Below are 17,470 nucleotides of genomic sequence, written 5' to 3'. Positions count from 1 at the left end.
ATTTGATAAGTTTTTTTCGCTGAAAACCCCTCCATAAAAGTAACCAAATCCTCCTCTTATCATACCGAATTGTGTTCAATAATTACCCAAAATTTCTCGAATTAGTACAGGGATGACGCGTTCTTGGATGGACTTAAGAAATTCTTTTACTTCCAATAGTGTAATAATTTTCTATTCATTCTCAAAGTGACATTCAAATTTATCTCTAGCGCAAATGAATAAGTAGGAAAAAAAATTGAAAATTACTTAGCCAACATATTGAATCAACAACTAAACCAATCTAGGCCTGTGATTAATATAAAGAGAGAAATCAACAAATAACACAGGCATTAGGATTTTCTTCAATACTCTGGTAATGTATAGTCATATGAGGATCATAATAATGTGCATTCAAATGAGGATTATAGTCTCTATAAGCAAGATCAACTATTTGATTAGCAGGCGGATTTTTGCTTTTCTTCGGTTCTTCTTTCTTCTTTTCTGGTTCTTTTGCCGGCCCAACAAAATCTATTCTTACATGACAATGTCTTCTCAGTTTTTTGACGATAAGTATTGCGTCAACATCTCCAATTACCGTTAATTTCTTGTCCTTCATATCTATAGACACCAAATCAACCCCTGAGATACCAGAAACTGATTTCATCACCTTCTGTTTGCATCCGTCGTCTTGTAAATCCAGGGAAACTATGATTTTCTGTTACAAGCAGAAAGTAGATTTAGAGTCAAAAATTAAACTTAAGAACCCGTTTAATCAAAATGAAATAAGAAAAATAGAGTTTCTTTCTATACCTGCATTGTTGTTCTGAAAAGCGATTAAACGCTGGATCTTACACTGAATGTGCTTCAGTTTAGTAGTAGTAGTGAAGTTTAAGAGAAGGAAATGAAGGATACAAGACTCAACGAAGACGAGTTTATATACAGCGATGCACCGCGTCTCGAATATAGGACAATGTTGCGCAGCCTCTGACTGGACTAATTTTCGTTTTCTATTGATCACTCCACTGAGTGAGTAACCGCAGTACCTACTGTGTATGATTTCTCAGGTACATATTTCATCACTCGCCACGTGTCCGGGAAGAAACACCTGGGAGACATATGGCTTAGGGCATCAAGATATGATGCCCCACATGGATAGCCAAGAAACATGTCTCATCAATACAAAATCGACATCTAACAGATCTGATGGCTGAGGATCGAGGAGCACTGAGATACAAAACCATCGTGAAGCACTGAAAAGCACCCAAGGACCGACTTTATCCCATCTCAAGAAAGATCCAAGATCAACGGCTGGGGTTAGTCCAACTGACACAGACGTGACAAGAACAACAGACACATGTCTGACGCGTGCATACGACTCCACCACCCGCATTAAACACCCTAAATAGCATACGTGTCGACCTTTTTGTGGAGGACGCAGTGACAACCCTTCGTCATCAAGCGTGGATCGCTGGGGGCATCGTGGAAGACGAAGGTATCTGCGGAATGGGCACAAAGCACAAGACGATAAGGTCACAACGGGCTTCAGGAGTGGACCCCACGTAGTAACCCTATAAATACCCCTCCCCACTAAGAGAGAGGGGGGCGACCAATCAATAACCATTAGAACAGGATAGAGAGAGAGAAATAGGAAGAGTAAGTAATCCCTTTACCCGAAGCCTCAGTGCACACTTTAAAATCATTCGACTTCCTTTGTAATCCGATCAATACATAGTGAAACACCAATCCCGTGGATGTAGCACTTAGGCTGGATCTAACCGTGGTCTAAGATTCAAGCTATTTCCTGGATCCACGTCACCAAAATACAACGTCTGGGCGCAATGGTAATCCGAGATTCCGTGTTGATACGCGTTTTAAACCTGCGCAGCACGCAGTTTGTAACCGTGTTTCCTAGGAATACTCAAAAATGCAGTTTCAAACTACGTATTGACTGCGTTGACCGGTCCATGCGCTGTTTCAAACTGCGTATTGACTGTGTTGACCGGTCCATGTGATGTTTCAAACTGCGTGCAAAAGAATATTCCGTGGATTATTCTTTGATACGCTGATAGAAACTGCGTGTAATGCTTTTTCTACACGCAGTTTCAAACTGCGTACCTTGGATACTTCCAACTTGGATCCAAGCTGAACGCCGCACTCACTCTGGATCATGTCCATTGTTCACACATTAACGACACTTCTACAGTTCAAAATGTTGGATCTTGGAGGCCATAAGAGCCAACCTTAGTGTCGAACCACGTAAATCAGCGTCTCTTTTACATTCAGCATTTTACATTATGCACTTTAGATTTATGCTTCGATCTCTATTTATCCTAATATATGTGCGTCATTAGTAATAACTCTTGACTAGACAAGGACGAACTCGAAGGCTCTGAGTCGATGAGTCATCGCTTTACTTCCCTTTATGTATGCAGCGCATCGTTTATGATTTATATTGTATGCGAACATTGTTTGTGAACGCGTGGATGCCATCGTGATTTATGTGTTCACACTCTACATCCCGTCATCACTATAGTTGACATCACAGCATATCGTCACTGCCTAGAAAGCCGATGGATATTTTATTTGAGACGCGCATTGCACCAAGCGCAAATGCTATGAATCCGTTCGTACTGAAAAGATTATCAAATAAATAATCACAAAATTGGTTAAAACACCAAAATCAACAATTCTTGGGTTAAATGGACAATTAGATTTTGATACTGTTTAAATGGCCAAAAATATAAAAATAGGCAGGATGTAACCAATTTCATCGTGCCTATTTTCAAATATTTTTTCTTATTTTTAATTTACATGGGATGTATCCAGTTTCATCCTTGCTATTTTTTTTTGGCCATTTCACCCAAACTAGTTTTTACCCGTCAATTTGAACCGTGATTTAAAAATATTTGGACAAATGACCCATTTTCCGATAAATAACGGAAAATGGGTCATTTGTCCAAATATTTTTAAAACACGGTTCAAATGGACGAGTAAAAAATAGTTTGGGTGAAATGGCCAAAAGAAAAAATAGTAAGGATGAAACTGGTTTAAACTGGTTTCATCCTAGCTTAAATTTAAAAAATAGCAAGGATGAAACTGGATACATCCTGTGTAAATTAAAAATAAGAAAAAATATTTGAAAATGGGAATGATGAAACTGGTTACATCCTGCCTATTTTTACATTGTTGTCCATTTAAACAGTATCAAAATCTAACTGTCAATTTCACCCAGGAATTGTTGATTTTGGTCTTTTTAACCAATTTTGTGTATTTTATAGATTGGTTAAACTACTCCTATCTGTTAGTACAGGTTGGTGGTCCCTTCACGCGCTTTTGATTGATTAATCATTCTTTTCAGCTTTAGAAAGATAGGGAGGAAAAGATCAATCTTGATTTGTTTTACAATATTCCACTTTGATATAACTAAATGGTTGGAAAAGAATTACCAGGTACTTCCGGGTGTATCTTTGGATCCAAGTAGAGCTGGCAAACAAGCCGAAACCCGCGGGTTAACCCGTGCCCGGACCGTGAAAACCCGAACCCGGACTGGCTGGTTTCTAAACAAGCCGGGTTCGGGTTGGAGAAATGGTGACCCGTCGAGAAACGGGTTAACTCGGACCGGACCGTGAAACCACGGGTTAACCCGTTAACCCGCACTTCATACGTGTCGCCTCTCCTTCCCTGGGTTAATCGACCGAGAGGATAAACTCTCATTTATATTTTCTTCTTCTTCTCGTTTCTTTCTTCTTCTCTTCTTTCTGTTTTTCACCTCTGGTGAATTCTTGTGAGGGCTCTGAGGTGGTGAGGTTGGGATAATTAGACAAGAGTCATGGGTTGTTGCTGGAGGTGGTGTTGTTCTTGGCTGAACAAGGAGAGAAGAGGAAATATTAAATCAGTGAAGATATGAATTAGAGTTTATAAAGTTGGATGATGTTATGAAGATTTAGAAGATAAATTATGAAGTTATTTTTGTTGAAGATTCATGAGTAATTTTTTAATTTAAGCCTTGAAGTTGATTCAGTGACGAATCATTGAAGAATCAATAGTTAGGGTTTTCTGTAATTGATCGAGAATTCAATTAAAGGTGAATAAGGAGAAGTTAGAAGATGAGTTTGTTTTTGATTGGTATTTGATGTAAATGGTGGAGTTATCCTGAAAAATTGATTAAGAAATTGCAGATTTAGGGTTCCTCATGTTCTTCCCCAATTTATGAATTAGAGTTTCTGAGGGTTGCTGATTATGAGACTCAGATCTAGACAGAAGAAGGGTAGAGTTGGTTTTGGTAGATGGTGGTGATCTTGAGATGAATTCTGAGTCAGGTCATAGTAAGAAGAATCTAATTCAATTGCTTGAGTTGGATTGGTTTGAGGTAATTATTCTTCTCAATCGAATTAGTAAAGTTATTTATGTATGTTGTCGAGACTATGTGGTTGTTGATGAACCAGGATTTGAGATGAGTATTTAAGATATTGTATATATGTTGAACTGATACTTGGATGTGCATGTTGTTAGGTTGAACTGCAGTTATTAACGCAGAACTGAAATGAGTTAGTATTAGTAATATGCCTGGTGTGATCGAATTACTAGTAGTATTGTTGAATGAGGTATGCCTTTGTTTGTTGATAATTCTAATTGAAGTATATATGGTCCTGTGGATAATTGCAGTTGTTGATGATAATTCTAATTGAAATATATATTCTAATTGAAATTGATTTTCATCTCTGTTTTTATTTCTTTAAAGAGTGGAAGATGATTTGGTTAAATGGGATTGTTCTTGTTTGGAAAAAGGAGAGAAATGGAGAGCTATTGATGGCAGTAAGAGTTGGTGACTAAAATGGCAAGGTTCGTGCTTGGAGGGTGGTTGAAAAATTGTCTCAACAAAATCCCTTGTGATTTGAAGGAGCTAACACACAGATTCTTCTGCAACATTTTTGTAGTATGTTTTAACTAGCAGTACTCAGTTCTAGCCATCACGGGGGTTGAACATCTAAAATGGTATTGCACTCTGAATTTTATTATCTAGTTTTGTGACTAAATGGTGTCATTTCTAAATTATTTCTGAATTTTAATGCGACACTTATATTGAAAGTAAGCTTGCATTGTCTAAATTGGTACCTAGTGTATACAGGCTTTAATGGATGCAGCGGTGTACCTATATCTACTTTGTCTATCACTTAAAATAAACGAGATTCTGTCTACTCACTGAATGAGTCACATGCATAATCGTGTTCTCTCTCTGTATCCTCCTATTTGTGGCTATCCTGCTGCCAATTGAAGTAATGGGGGTGTATTTGTGGTGGTTATGTAATTGTTGTCTTAATTCATAATTGAAGTATATATGGTCCTGTGGATGTTGATAATTCTAGGAAGTTTAGATGATAAATGAATTGAGTTATTATGGATGTGAAGTACTTGTAGAAGGGAAGATGGTGTCATTTCTGGATATTGAATGAGTTGGATTTGATGACAGTGGAAGGAGATTATAGTGGCAATGGTCTTGTAAAGTGAATGGAGTTAGAGTTGTTCTGGTGTTGCATAAGAGATTTGATGCATGTGTGTTGGAACTGATATTGAACTGCAGACAGTGGTACTGAACAAAGTAAATGGATTAAGGGTGTTGCATAAACGGGTTAACCCGTGAACCCGCAGGTTTAACCCGTCACGGGTGCGGGTTGAAGAAATAACAACCCGTAAAGAATACCAACCCGCGGGTTTTGACCCGTGATAACCCGTAACAAGCCAGACCCGACCCGCCCGTTTGCCAGCTCTAGATCCAAGCATCTTACTAATTCTACGGTTATTATATTATATGGTTTAGATGAGTTACTTTTATTCCAAATCAGACCATTTAAACTTGTTCTGCTACTCAAAAAATGGTCTATAATGGTTAAATCTCTGCATTTGTTCTCATTTGTAACTGTGTTGTTATGTGGTTGTTTGCCACTTGCTTGAAATCCCTGTAATCTTTAGAAAACATATGGTCAGTCACGTAACCTTTCGCGATTTTGAATCGGAAGATTGTTATCAATGTAAGTGAGGTTTCGCCTCTTTTTCGGAGGAAAAAAAAAACGTGTCCGTGGCTGATTATTAATAAAAGAAATTGTTTCCGGATCGTAAATCCCCTAAAATGAGATGTTGTATCAAGGACAAGGAGGAGCGCCGAGTGAGAGGTACCGATCGAAGAAGATAGCAAAAGAGTACTGCCGCCTTAAGGAAAATAATCGCTTATCAAGTAAAAGAGTTAGTATGAGCGGATCCCTGTAATAAGATGGTGGTCACTGAATAGCCGTTCCATTGTAAGGTACATTATATGGGTAATGTCAATATGCTCGTAAAGAAAGATACCAAGAATGCACATGTAACTCATCTCGATGATAGTCTTCCCTGTAAAAGGGGTCTGATTCAGAGAGAGAGACAAAGCATATTTCTGGCAGTACTATGTACCGTGTATTGAGATCATAGTATGTACCTCTTACTATTTTAGGTTATTACATTTTGGAGACTTTATTGGGCCGTGATCCTCTTTACCGGTACATGGTACTATCAACATGGAGAAACCACATCCAGCCATAGCAGAAATAACCAATCCCTTATTAGAATACCAATACCAGAAAACTCTTACTACAAAGAATACAAACCGTATTAGAAATACCAATACTGGATAACCCAAACAACAACAATAAATTGCATCACTGTGAACAGAGCAACCAGGCTCAATCCCAGAAGCACAAAGACGGCTGGCAGAGCTAGCACGACAGACCAAAAATCAGCAGATACGGCGAGAATTAACAGATTCTGTAAAACGACTCCTAGTACTACTACATAGGGTATCTATCATCAACCTATAAATGGAGGAAGAATAATCTGACCAATTTGAGTCGCCTCAAAACACAGGTAACCAAAAATTTGAGTTCACCACGAGGGCTCTGAAGATGCTCGTCACAACATAAGGCACTGTTTACGGGGGAAAAAACTGATTCTGGTGAAAGGGTAAATATGAGGTAGGTTGGGGAGAAACGAGTTTGAACCCTAAATAAATGTATTGTATATAAGTACTTTAGGTTTGAGAGACCAATCCATACAATTCTGGCGTAAATCAAGAAATGGTAGTTCTAGTTTTGCTTCGGTCATAGAGGAAGAAGAAGGGTTGGTCTCAAGGAAGGAAGCAGAGGAGGTGTTGAGATCAAAGTGGTAGAATCTGTGAGGTGTGATTGTTTATGACTATGTATCAGAACCAAAACTTGCTCATAAGTTGTATGATGTGTATTCTGTCTGTTCGACTTGCTCTCATTTGAATAGATTGAAGAAACTATTTTCTAGATTTATAACTACACATCGTAATCTCCTGGGAAGTGGAGGTTATGAAGTAGTGGTGAAGTGTAGGTAGTAAAAAACATGTTAAAAACCGTGTCTCGTTTGTTATGGAAGACTGGATGGTTACACACCCATTACTCCTCTATTTTGCCAACCGTTTGCACACTCGAGAAACTTTCTCGTAATTGGTGTATTGCTACACGGCATATCATTGACCACCAGACCAATACCCCAGTGAATATCCCCACATTTGTGACATTGTTGATGTCTAGTGTGATTTTAGTAGAAATAATAATTTAATATGAAATCAAAGGCGACTTGCATAGTCAAGCTGACTAGTGACTTATCATGTCTGTCTAGACGTAATTGATGACGATGACAAGACTGGTGAGGCTTATATGGAGAGAGCAGATTAAAATAAATATGTATTTTATTGAGGTCTCGTGTCAAGTCTTGAGAGTTTCAAACAAGTTGTGAGAGTCCATCTGTGTCAATCAGTGTTGACATGCTTGGATGAATAGGTGATGTCAAGTCTTAAGAGTTTCAAACAAGTTGTGCGAGTTCATTTGTTTCGATCTATATTGACATGCTTGGAATAATAGATGATGTCAAACATGTATGTTGAGAGGGTCAAGCACTGTTTTTCATGATATCAACGAGAGGTGATGAGTGGTCATGAAATAGTGAGAAAGAATACATATGAATATGGAAGTAGTTTAGTATATGTGTGAAGCCGTATGAAAATAAAATATTTCTGACCAGTCACTATGTTAGGTTGTCCATGTAAATCACGTGTGAGTTGCATGCATGAGAAGTCACGAACAAAGTAAATGATATCATGTATCGGTATCGTATCGGTGAGGTGCAATATACCTTGACAAAAGATAATATCGGTTTTTATCGCCAATAAACAATTAACTTTGTAATTTTATAATTTGTAGGCATATGTGCGTTATGTTACTCAAAGTTTTAATGGAAGGAATATATAATGTAAAAACATTTATTAAACAAGTTTTACCTGATAACATAACATCCCCAAACACATAATTTGAGATAGAAATCCGTGAACCTGGTTGATATGAGAAATAACTTGGACCGTACCAAAGACCAATGCCCAAGTGTCAATAAAATTCTATCCAACAATTAAGGTCGGATTTATTAACTGATTGAACTGTGCACAACCTGTGATATTTCAATTATATAAACAAGTATAATGTAGAAATAAATAAGAAATTTTGTTAACGAGGAAACTGCAAATGCAGAAAAACTCAGGGACCTAGTCCAGATTTGAACACCATACTGTATTAAGCCGCTACAGATAGCCTACTACAAGTTAACTTCGCACTGGAATGTAGTTGAGCCCTAACCAAGTCTCACACCAATTAAGGTACAGTCGCGTTCCTTACGCCTCTAGAACCACGCCGGATTCTGCGCACTTGATTTCCTTAGATGATCTCACGAAAAACTAAGAGTTGCTACGACCCAAAGTCGAAGACTTATAAAAAAAAATTTGTCTCCCACAGATATGTTTATTCTTTATTTTGTTTTGTGTTCCGTCTTTTGATACAAAGATCAAGGTAAACAGGAACCAACTAATAATCCGGTCTTATACTCCCGAAGAGCAGTCTAGAAATATCAGTCACCTCACTATAACCTAACTGATTATGGGCTATTCACGCGGCAAAGGTTGTCTTGTTTTACCACATGATAGTTCTGCTCTAGGTATTCAGAGATTTATTTTTGTGATGTCATTGTTTCCTTGTCGCCTTTGTGTTCTTCTCCTTTTGTTTCCTTTTCGGGGGTACTCTTTCCTGCTATTACCGCATGTGCTATCCATTCTTCAAGCTCTTGTCTTCTTCGTGAGCGCTCATTTAATTCTTCCTGCATGTTTTGTAAGGTTGATGGTGCGGGTTCCGCTAGTCGAGCCGCATGTTTGTTCTTTTCCTGTGTTGCTACCTCTTTACCTTGGGGTCCATGGCTTACCGATTTCTTGATAACTCCTAGGATTGGTGTTTCTTCCTCGCTATCATCATCTTCTATTATCACCTCGTCCAGATTGAAAGGTTGATCAGCCGCTTGGTTTCTTGCCTCGCCTGAATTAACGCCATCTGGGTGTATCATGGTGAGTGATGCACGAGCCTCCCACTGTGGTCGCCAAATGTTGAGGGGTGAATTTAATTCTGGTTCTACCCGTCCTAGCTACACCAAATGACCTCACAATTCCAAATGAGGTAAGAGAGAGAGTCCCCCTTCTATTGTACCTTGTCCATTATTTTATAGGCTTTCCTAAAATCCCTTTCTTTTACGACATTATGACACATGTCCTAACATCTCCTAATTACTATTAATGCCATTCCTTAACATAACCTCCTCTTTCTTTATTAATTCCTTCTTTTGTCCTCCTTTCCTTTGGGTATTTTCCACTTAGACTTGGGTTTAGTCCCCAAGTCCCCATTCCTATCCCAAGTTCACCTCTATTCTTAGGGGAACTCCAGACTCGTTAAGGGACATTGTTTCATGTATCAACATTAGTCCCCTGACTATTGGATCAATTATCAAATGATCCAATAGTCAAATAATCTCTTTCGGGCGCTTATCTTCATGATCTGTTGACGTGGTATGTCTCTTCCTTTTGTTGAGTCTAAGATCGTGGGCGTCGTTTTAACTTCCCATCGTGCAAGAATCCTTTTCCACTTCATTTTTTTGACGAATACTATTCCCCGTACATAACTGCCACGTTCAATCCTTAGGGCCCTCTATATATAGAGTTGACAATTCGTTTTTCCGTTAATGTTTCTTCTTATTCCTTCCTTTCAGACACACCCATAGACTCGCCATGTCTAGCAGTTCCTCCAGTAGTTCATCCGAGGAGAGTAGTGAATCCAAACAACCTAGGAATGAGGGTTCTGAAGAGGCTGCATACTCCGATCAAGACGAGATCATCTTACCCGCCCCAATAGACGGTAGATTATATACAATCGCTGAACTTACGAGTGAGCCGGCCTTAAACCGCGCGTTAAGGTTAAGAGAATTCCGCGGAGGTAAACGCGCTTTCCCCCTAGAAGATATCCTAGTTTCTCGCATTTTAAATCCCCTCGTGCTGCCTTATCCTGCGGCGCCTGGATGGTTTGTGCGACCCGAGTCAGAGACCATGGATGCTTTCGCTTTCAAGACTGTCCCGCGGATGGCCATTCATCGTGGCGACTACAATCTTCCCTCTATATATATTCAGTCGAAGTCACAGACCCCTCCTGTGTGGACATATTGGGCGGCTCGTATACGTTCCAACCCCAGCCACGTTTCCGCTCTTCGGAAAGAAAGCATCGAAGAAGCCATAAACTCTTCCCTCAAGCGCGAAGTAAATAGGTGCATTCGCGATGTGACGCGAATCTTCTGCCGCTGGGATCCTCCCGTTCATACCCTTTTCACGGCTTGGGGAGAAGCCACTATTGTCTTAGAGGATGTAGTTTTTCTTACGGGATTTCCGATTCATGGCAGTCATTCATATGACGAGACGGTCGTTTATGGAGCGTTGAATGGGGAGGACAGGAGGCTGTGTACTTATTTGTTGAAGTGAAAAGATGATTCCCGTCGTGATCTAGTGCAGAAAACTCAAGCGCCTTCGGGGCAACACGATGGAAAAGAGGCGTCGGTAAAATGGAGGCATCTTCGTCCGCCAGGAAGGGAAAAGCCAAGTGGATAGAAGATAAGAAAGCTCCTCCCAAGCACTCAACAGGCGATCGGATGCTCTCTAGCTCCATCCGCGCCCATGAGGAAATTCACGGCTCGTCAGTCCCACCGGAAGCTGATCCCGAGTGGTTTTTTAAAGTTAATCGCCGAGATTCTTTTTCTCTTTGGTTGAAATATTGGGCTCCTCAGATAGTTGAAAAGAAGGTGCTTCCTCCTAAACGCAAGGAGGAGAATCCTCGCGCGGAGTTAGCCGTTTTTATCTTGTTTTGGCTTTGTCATGACGTGTTTGAATACAGTATCCAGGATACCATCAAGGGTGAGCTTGTAACAATGGCGGTATTGCTATCTCGCGGCGTCTCTTTCCCGCCTGTGCCGATGTTCTTGGGTGGATTGTTTCGCCATCTTGATATGTTTTGTCGGGATCTCTGGAGGGTAGGTTCACTCCATAAGATCGAGACCTATCTCATCTTCTTTTACGCAAGCTTGGTATTGGTAACATGCTCCCCCATGCGCGCCTGAGCCTAATGAACTCGTCATTCATCGCGAGGAAGATGTTAGGCAGGATGATGGTTCGGTCAAGAAACTTCCCGTGGTTTATGGTTACCCGCAGATGGCTCTTTGGAACTTGAAAGGGAAAATACGCAAGGGTGATCTTAGTAAGCACTTGGATGTAGCTAAGGATTTTGAGTCATTTCCTTACCAAGACGGTCGACCGGGCCCGGCGCATTACGAATTTCTTGCACCTTTCGACACGGAGTTGGATTCTACGAAGCTTTTATCGGAGGCAGATTTTGATTCAGCAATGGCTATGTTGTTCTTATGTTGGCTTTTTATTCCTCTTTGTTGAACTTGTTTATTTGTCTTCATATTGTGGGATATTCTGTTGGTGTTTGGATTAATTTCTCTTGTTGCTGGTATTTTATCGACTGTTTTGTGTGTTTATCATCTTCTTAATTATTGTCGGAATATTATATCCGTTTGTGTGGAGGTATGTCGTGTCTTCGGCATGCCTGTATAATGTTCCTCTTTCAAAGGGTTGTTGGGTGGGAAGGACGTCAGTTAAACGCGCCCATTCTTCATTTTCTCCCTTCTACTATCTTCTTCTTTTTTTTAAAAGGTTGTTAGGTTGGGTGGGCATTTGTTAGATGCGCTTACTCTCCCCCCTACCCCACCCACTTTTAAAAGGGGTTCGGGCGTTGGTTAAGCGCGCATGATTTCCTCTCTGGTGTTCCTGGGACCTTTGTGTTCATTGGTCAATCGGATACCTTCGGCGTTCCAAGGCCATTGTAGGCTTATCGGGCGTTCTCGGCGTTCCAGAGGTTTCTCATAGGTTTGTCAGTTAAACGGGTGCCTCCAGCTGCCTTGGAACTTTTTGTGAATTTTTCAGTCAATCAGGCGCCCTTGGCTGCCCCGAGACCCTTTGTTAATTTGCCAGTCAATACAGGTGCTCTTGGCATTCCCGGAACCTTTTGTGAATTTGTCAGTCAATCAGGCGCCTTTGGCTATCCCCAGACCTTTTGTGAATATCAGTCAACCAGGCGCCATTAGCATTCCCGGGACCTTTTGTGAACTTGTCAGTCAATCAAGCGCCTTTGGCTGCCATGAGACCTTTTGTGAATTTTTCAGTCAACCGGGCGCCATTACCATTCCCTTGACCTTTTGTGAATTTGTCAGTCAATCAGGCTCCCTTGGCTGCCCTGAGACCTTTTGTGAATTTGTCAGTCAACCAGGCGTCATTAGCATTCTCGGGACCTTTTGTGAATTTGTCAGTCAATCAGGCGCCTTTGGCTTCCCTGAGACCTTTTGTGAATTTGTCAGTCGACCGGGCGCTCTTGGCATTCCTGGGATATTTTGTGAATTTTTCAGTCAATCAGGCACCCTTGGATGCCCTAAGACCTTTCGAGGTATCTGTTCGCCGAATATGAGAAAGAAAATTGTTCTTACCAAAAGTGTTTACAATTTGCGGGCTCATATTCCGCGTTTTTCCTCTCTCTCTCTTTCAGATTAGTGGCGGGAAAATGGATCATGCTCAATCGTTTGTCTTGCTGTCTCGAGTTCCCCATCTGCTCGCTTGCGTTCGAATATGCTTCGAATGGCAAAACACTCTTATGTTGGATGTACCATCCTTCGGTGGTAGTCGCAGTATCTGGCCGAGTTTATATCCATTTTGTTGATATCTACTGTGGTTGGGGGTAGCTGAACTTCGGCCACCCATTGATTTAGAAGCCTGATGGCGTGTTCCTTATTGCAGGGGAGAGGGGGTGGTGTTTTGTAATCGCGCCTACTTCCTCCGTTCCTCCCTTGGTTTCTACCGTCGGTGTGGGATTGGTTTCTCCCCTCGTTGGTATTAGGTTTAACGTTTCGCGGTGTTCCTGACACCACGCTAACTGTGGTGTGCCAAGAAGAATTTATAGGTATTTCTTCTACGCAGTCGGCGATTCTCTCAGCTGCTTCTTCTAGTTTGACAAAGGTCTGGAACCTAAAACTAATTAAACCCCTTCTGAAGGCTGGGACCATTCCGCGTACGCAGATTTCGACAAGCGCTTCCTCGCTGATGTCTTCGTGGCAGTCTAGTGTCAGGCTCCGGAAACGCAAGATTATTTTTTCCTACTTCTTCGCATATTCGCTGTCTGCTCCTACTCAAGTATATTGTCGTTATCTTCCTTTTGGCCGAGTAAAACTTTCCAAGGAAGAGCGTGGACAAGGTCTGCTAGGAATCCACGCTTTATTCCTTCGGGTTATCATACCAAGTGAACGTTGTTCCTGTAAGTGACTTTTGGGATTCTTTTAAACACAATTTTCCATCTGTCGTTCACTGCTGATAAAAATCGGCCGAGGTGTTCCTGCGCATTTCCTTGAACCTCGTACACTTTGAACTTTGGAGAGATGTAGTCTTCGGGATTCTCGAATATGTGCTGGGTATGGGATATTCACGCGACAAAGGTTGTCTTGTTTTACCACATAATAGTTCTACTCTAGGTATTCGGCGATTTCTTTTTGTGATGTCATTGTTGCCTTGTCGCCTTTGTGTTCTTCTCCTTTTGTTGCCTCTTCGGGGGTACTCTTTCCTGCTAATACCGCATGTGCTATCCAGTCTTCAAGCTCTTGTATTCTTCGTGAGCGCTCATTTAATTCTTCCTGCATGTTTTGTAAGGTTGATGGTGTGGGTTCCGCTAGTCGAGCCGCTTGTTTCTTCTTTTCCTGTGTTGATACCTCTTTACCTTGGGGTCCATGCTTACCGATTGCTTGATAACGCCTAGGATTGGTGTTTCTTACTCTCTATCATCATCTTCCATTATCACCTCGTCCAGATTGAGAGGTTGATCAGCCGCTTGGTTTCTTGCCGCTCTTGAATTATCACCTTCTGGGTGTGTCATGGTGATCTAGGTATGAGCCTCCCACTGTGGTCTCCAAATGTTGAGGGGTGAATTTAATTCTGGTTCTACCCGTCCTAGCTACACCAAATGACCTCACAATTCCAAATGAGGTAAGAGAGAGAGTCCCCCTTCCATTGTACCTTGTCCTTTTTTTTTTAATTTAAGCTTTCCTAAAAGCCCTTCCTTTTACTAAATTATGACACATGTCCTAACATGTCCTAATTACTATTAATTTCATTCCTTAACATAACCTCCTCTTTCTTTATTAATTCCTTCTTTTGTCCTCCTTTCCTTTGGGTATTTTCCACTTGGACTTGGGTTTAGTCCCCAAGTCCCCATTCCTATCCCGAGTCCACCTCTATTCTTAGGGGAACTCCAGACCCGTTAAGGGACATTTTTTCATGTATCAACACTTATAAGTGTTGCAAAGCTTTAGCCGCTATAATTTATGCAAGTTCGTCCGGCCAACTTGGGATGATTATAGGAGACACGTTAGACTAAGTCAAAAAGATGTCATTGGTCGGGCGGAAAGGTGGATGGTCGACCAAGTTGGTTGGGAGAGATTTGATCTTTGTACGGACAAGTTGGATGGCCAAGATCAATTTTAGATTGACTTGGTCATTCACGGTTTGCTTAATTATGGATTTGGTTATACGTTTTCCATACTTGGGATTCTGACACAACCATGCGCGGGAAATATTTGTCATAGGCTGGCCAAGTTAGTGTCGGGCCAATGGGAGCTTAGATACTGTGTTTTACAAAAAATTGAGTGAAATATGCAAATTATATGTGTTGACACAAAATTGAGCAAAATAACTAATTTTGTGTCACACAAAGTTTAAAATAAGCTAATTTTGTGTGTTGACACGAAATTTCTAGATTTTTGTAGTTTCTGTGTCTGGCTTGGTAGTTACCTGATTTTATGAACATAGTTTCGATGCTTCAATCAAGCATTTCCATGTGCAGCTTGTTCAGATACTGTAATGAATCTATATATCATTCAGCTGAGAATGGATATTGATATTAAGTAAATTTTAGGAATTCAGCTGTAGCACTAAAGAGAACTCAAATTCGTTTTATACTAGTGGGAAATCCCTCTAGGATCTTATGAAGATAAGTTGATTTGAATGCTGGAAAAAAGTGTTAGGTTTTCAGTAAAGCCTTGTTATAGAGAAATGTATGAACAGAGCCGGAAAATTTGTTACGTTGCAACAAATTTACAAGCTTCTGTGAAACTTCCAATGCTTCCAAGAGTTCGTTAACTTATTTGGGAATGTATTTCTAGTATCCTACCATCAAGAGAGCAGCTTGTCAGAGTCATAAATAACTTGGATGTTGTATGTCCATTTTGTTCCCGATGCTTGGAGACTCCGACACATATTATTATGAACTGCATTACTTCCAAATTGGCTTGGTTCAAGGTCATTGGATGGATAACTAACAATACTAAAAATCGAGCGGACTGGATACGTAGTTAGTTTGACAGTCTACAGCAAAATAATATCTCTGAATTTGATCTTGTTAATAGAGATATTGCAACATGGTGTATTTGGTCCAAAAGGTGTGAGAAAGTGTTTCAAATTTGTGACTCTTCCACAGATAAGACCTCTTTCGGGTGCAGAAAGTTTATTGAAGATGAAAAAGCGGGGGTATAACAACCACACCCAATAATTCGTTCGTAAATATTTATGAACTAAACTCCAATAAAATTCCGAGAGCACCAACTTAAAAGTGAGACTCAATCAAGAAATATATCAAAGAGATTTATCTCTCTTTCTCAATACAATCAGCAAATCGAACAGATAGAAATCTGTGAGCCTGATTGATATGAGAAATAACTTGGACTGTACCAAAGACCAATGCCCAAGTGTCAATCAAATTCTATCCAACAATCAAGGTCGGATTTATTAACTGATTGAACTGCGCAAAACCTGTGATATTTCAATTATATAAACAAATATAATGTAGAACTATATAAGAAATTTTGTTAACGAGGAAACCGCAAATGCAGAAAAAGCCAGGGACCTAGTCCAGATTTTAACACCGAATTGTATTAAGCCGCTACAGACACTAGTCTACTACAAGTTAACTTCGCACTGGAATGTAGTTGAGCCCTAACCAAGTCTCACACCGATTAACGTACAGTCGCGTTCCTTACGCCTATAGAACCACGCCGGATTCTGCGCACTTGATTTCCTTAGCTGATCTCACGCACAACTAAGAGTTGCTACGACCCAAAGTCGAAGACTTATAAAAAAATTTGTCTCCCACAGATATGTTTATTCTTTATTTTGTTTTGTGTTCCGTCTTTTGATACAAATATCAAGGTAAACAGGAACCAACTAATAATCCGGTCTTATACTTCCGAAGAGCAGCCTAAAAATATCAGTCACCTCACAATAACCTAACTGATTAACAGAAGAAATTATTGCGAAATCACAAGAGTCTAAGACGAAAAACTGTTGCGATTACTTTTTATATCTTACCTATCAGAGATAAATCTCAAGCAAATCTTAGAGAAGATAAAACTCAATACGATAGAACAAGTAAGATCTGAATACGCAACTACAGAGAAAATAATTGGATCTGGCTTCACGAATCCCAAATGAAGTCTTAAAGTCGTTAACCTAATAATGGTTTTGGAAAAACCTAGGTTAAAGGAGAATCGATTCTAGTTTGCAACTAGGAGACGGGAACGTGATGGGATTAGGTTTTCCAATTGCTAGAGTTTTCCCTTATATATCCTTTCAAACTAGGGTTGCTTACAATCAAAGTTAAGATAGCCTAGTAACAAATAATTCAATATTCACCGTTAGATGAACTACTGGTTTAATATTCAAGCTAAGTCTGCTTAGAAATTAAGCAATCAATCTCCACCATTATATGGTATTAGCTTGTTACACACAAATGAAATATACTTATATTTAGATATGGGTTACCGTACCTAAACGTGTATATTTGGTTGGTTCAATAACAGTTAACCGAAGTTAGCCATATGAACACTTTTAACTTAACCATATTCATCTAACACTTCTAGATCAAATATGATGATCAATAAATCATGAAAGATAATAAAATGAATCTAATTGTGTTTCAAATAGAGTTGTTCA

General features: G+C 40.1%; 1 protein-coding gene across 1 annotated transcript; it reads right to left on the bottom strand.

The window, feature by feature from the left end:
• Positions 1-310: 310 nt before the first annotated feature.
• Positions 311-795, bottom strand: LOC113359050 (heavy metal-associated isoprenylated plant protein 39-like). The gene is made up of 2 exons (XM_026602746.1): positions 790-795; positions 311-694 (listed from the first exon to the last, which is right to left on the bottom strand). Exons 1-2 carry the CDS (start codon positions 793-795, stop codon positions 311-313), a joined length of 390 nt encoding a protein of 129 aa, XP_026458531.1.
• Positions 796-17,470: the final 16,675 nt, after the last annotated feature.

Source organism: Papaver somniferum, chromosome 3 (genome assembly GCF_003573695.1).
Source record: "Papaver somniferum cultivar HN1 chromosome 3, ASM357369v1, whole genome shotgun sequence".
Lineage (NCBI taxonomy): Eukaryota > Viridiplantae > Streptophyta > Magnoliopsida > Ranunculales > Papaveraceae > Papaver > Papaver somniferum.
Note: the sequence above shows the minus strand (reverse complement) of the source record. Positions and strands in the feature narration are given on the sequence as shown.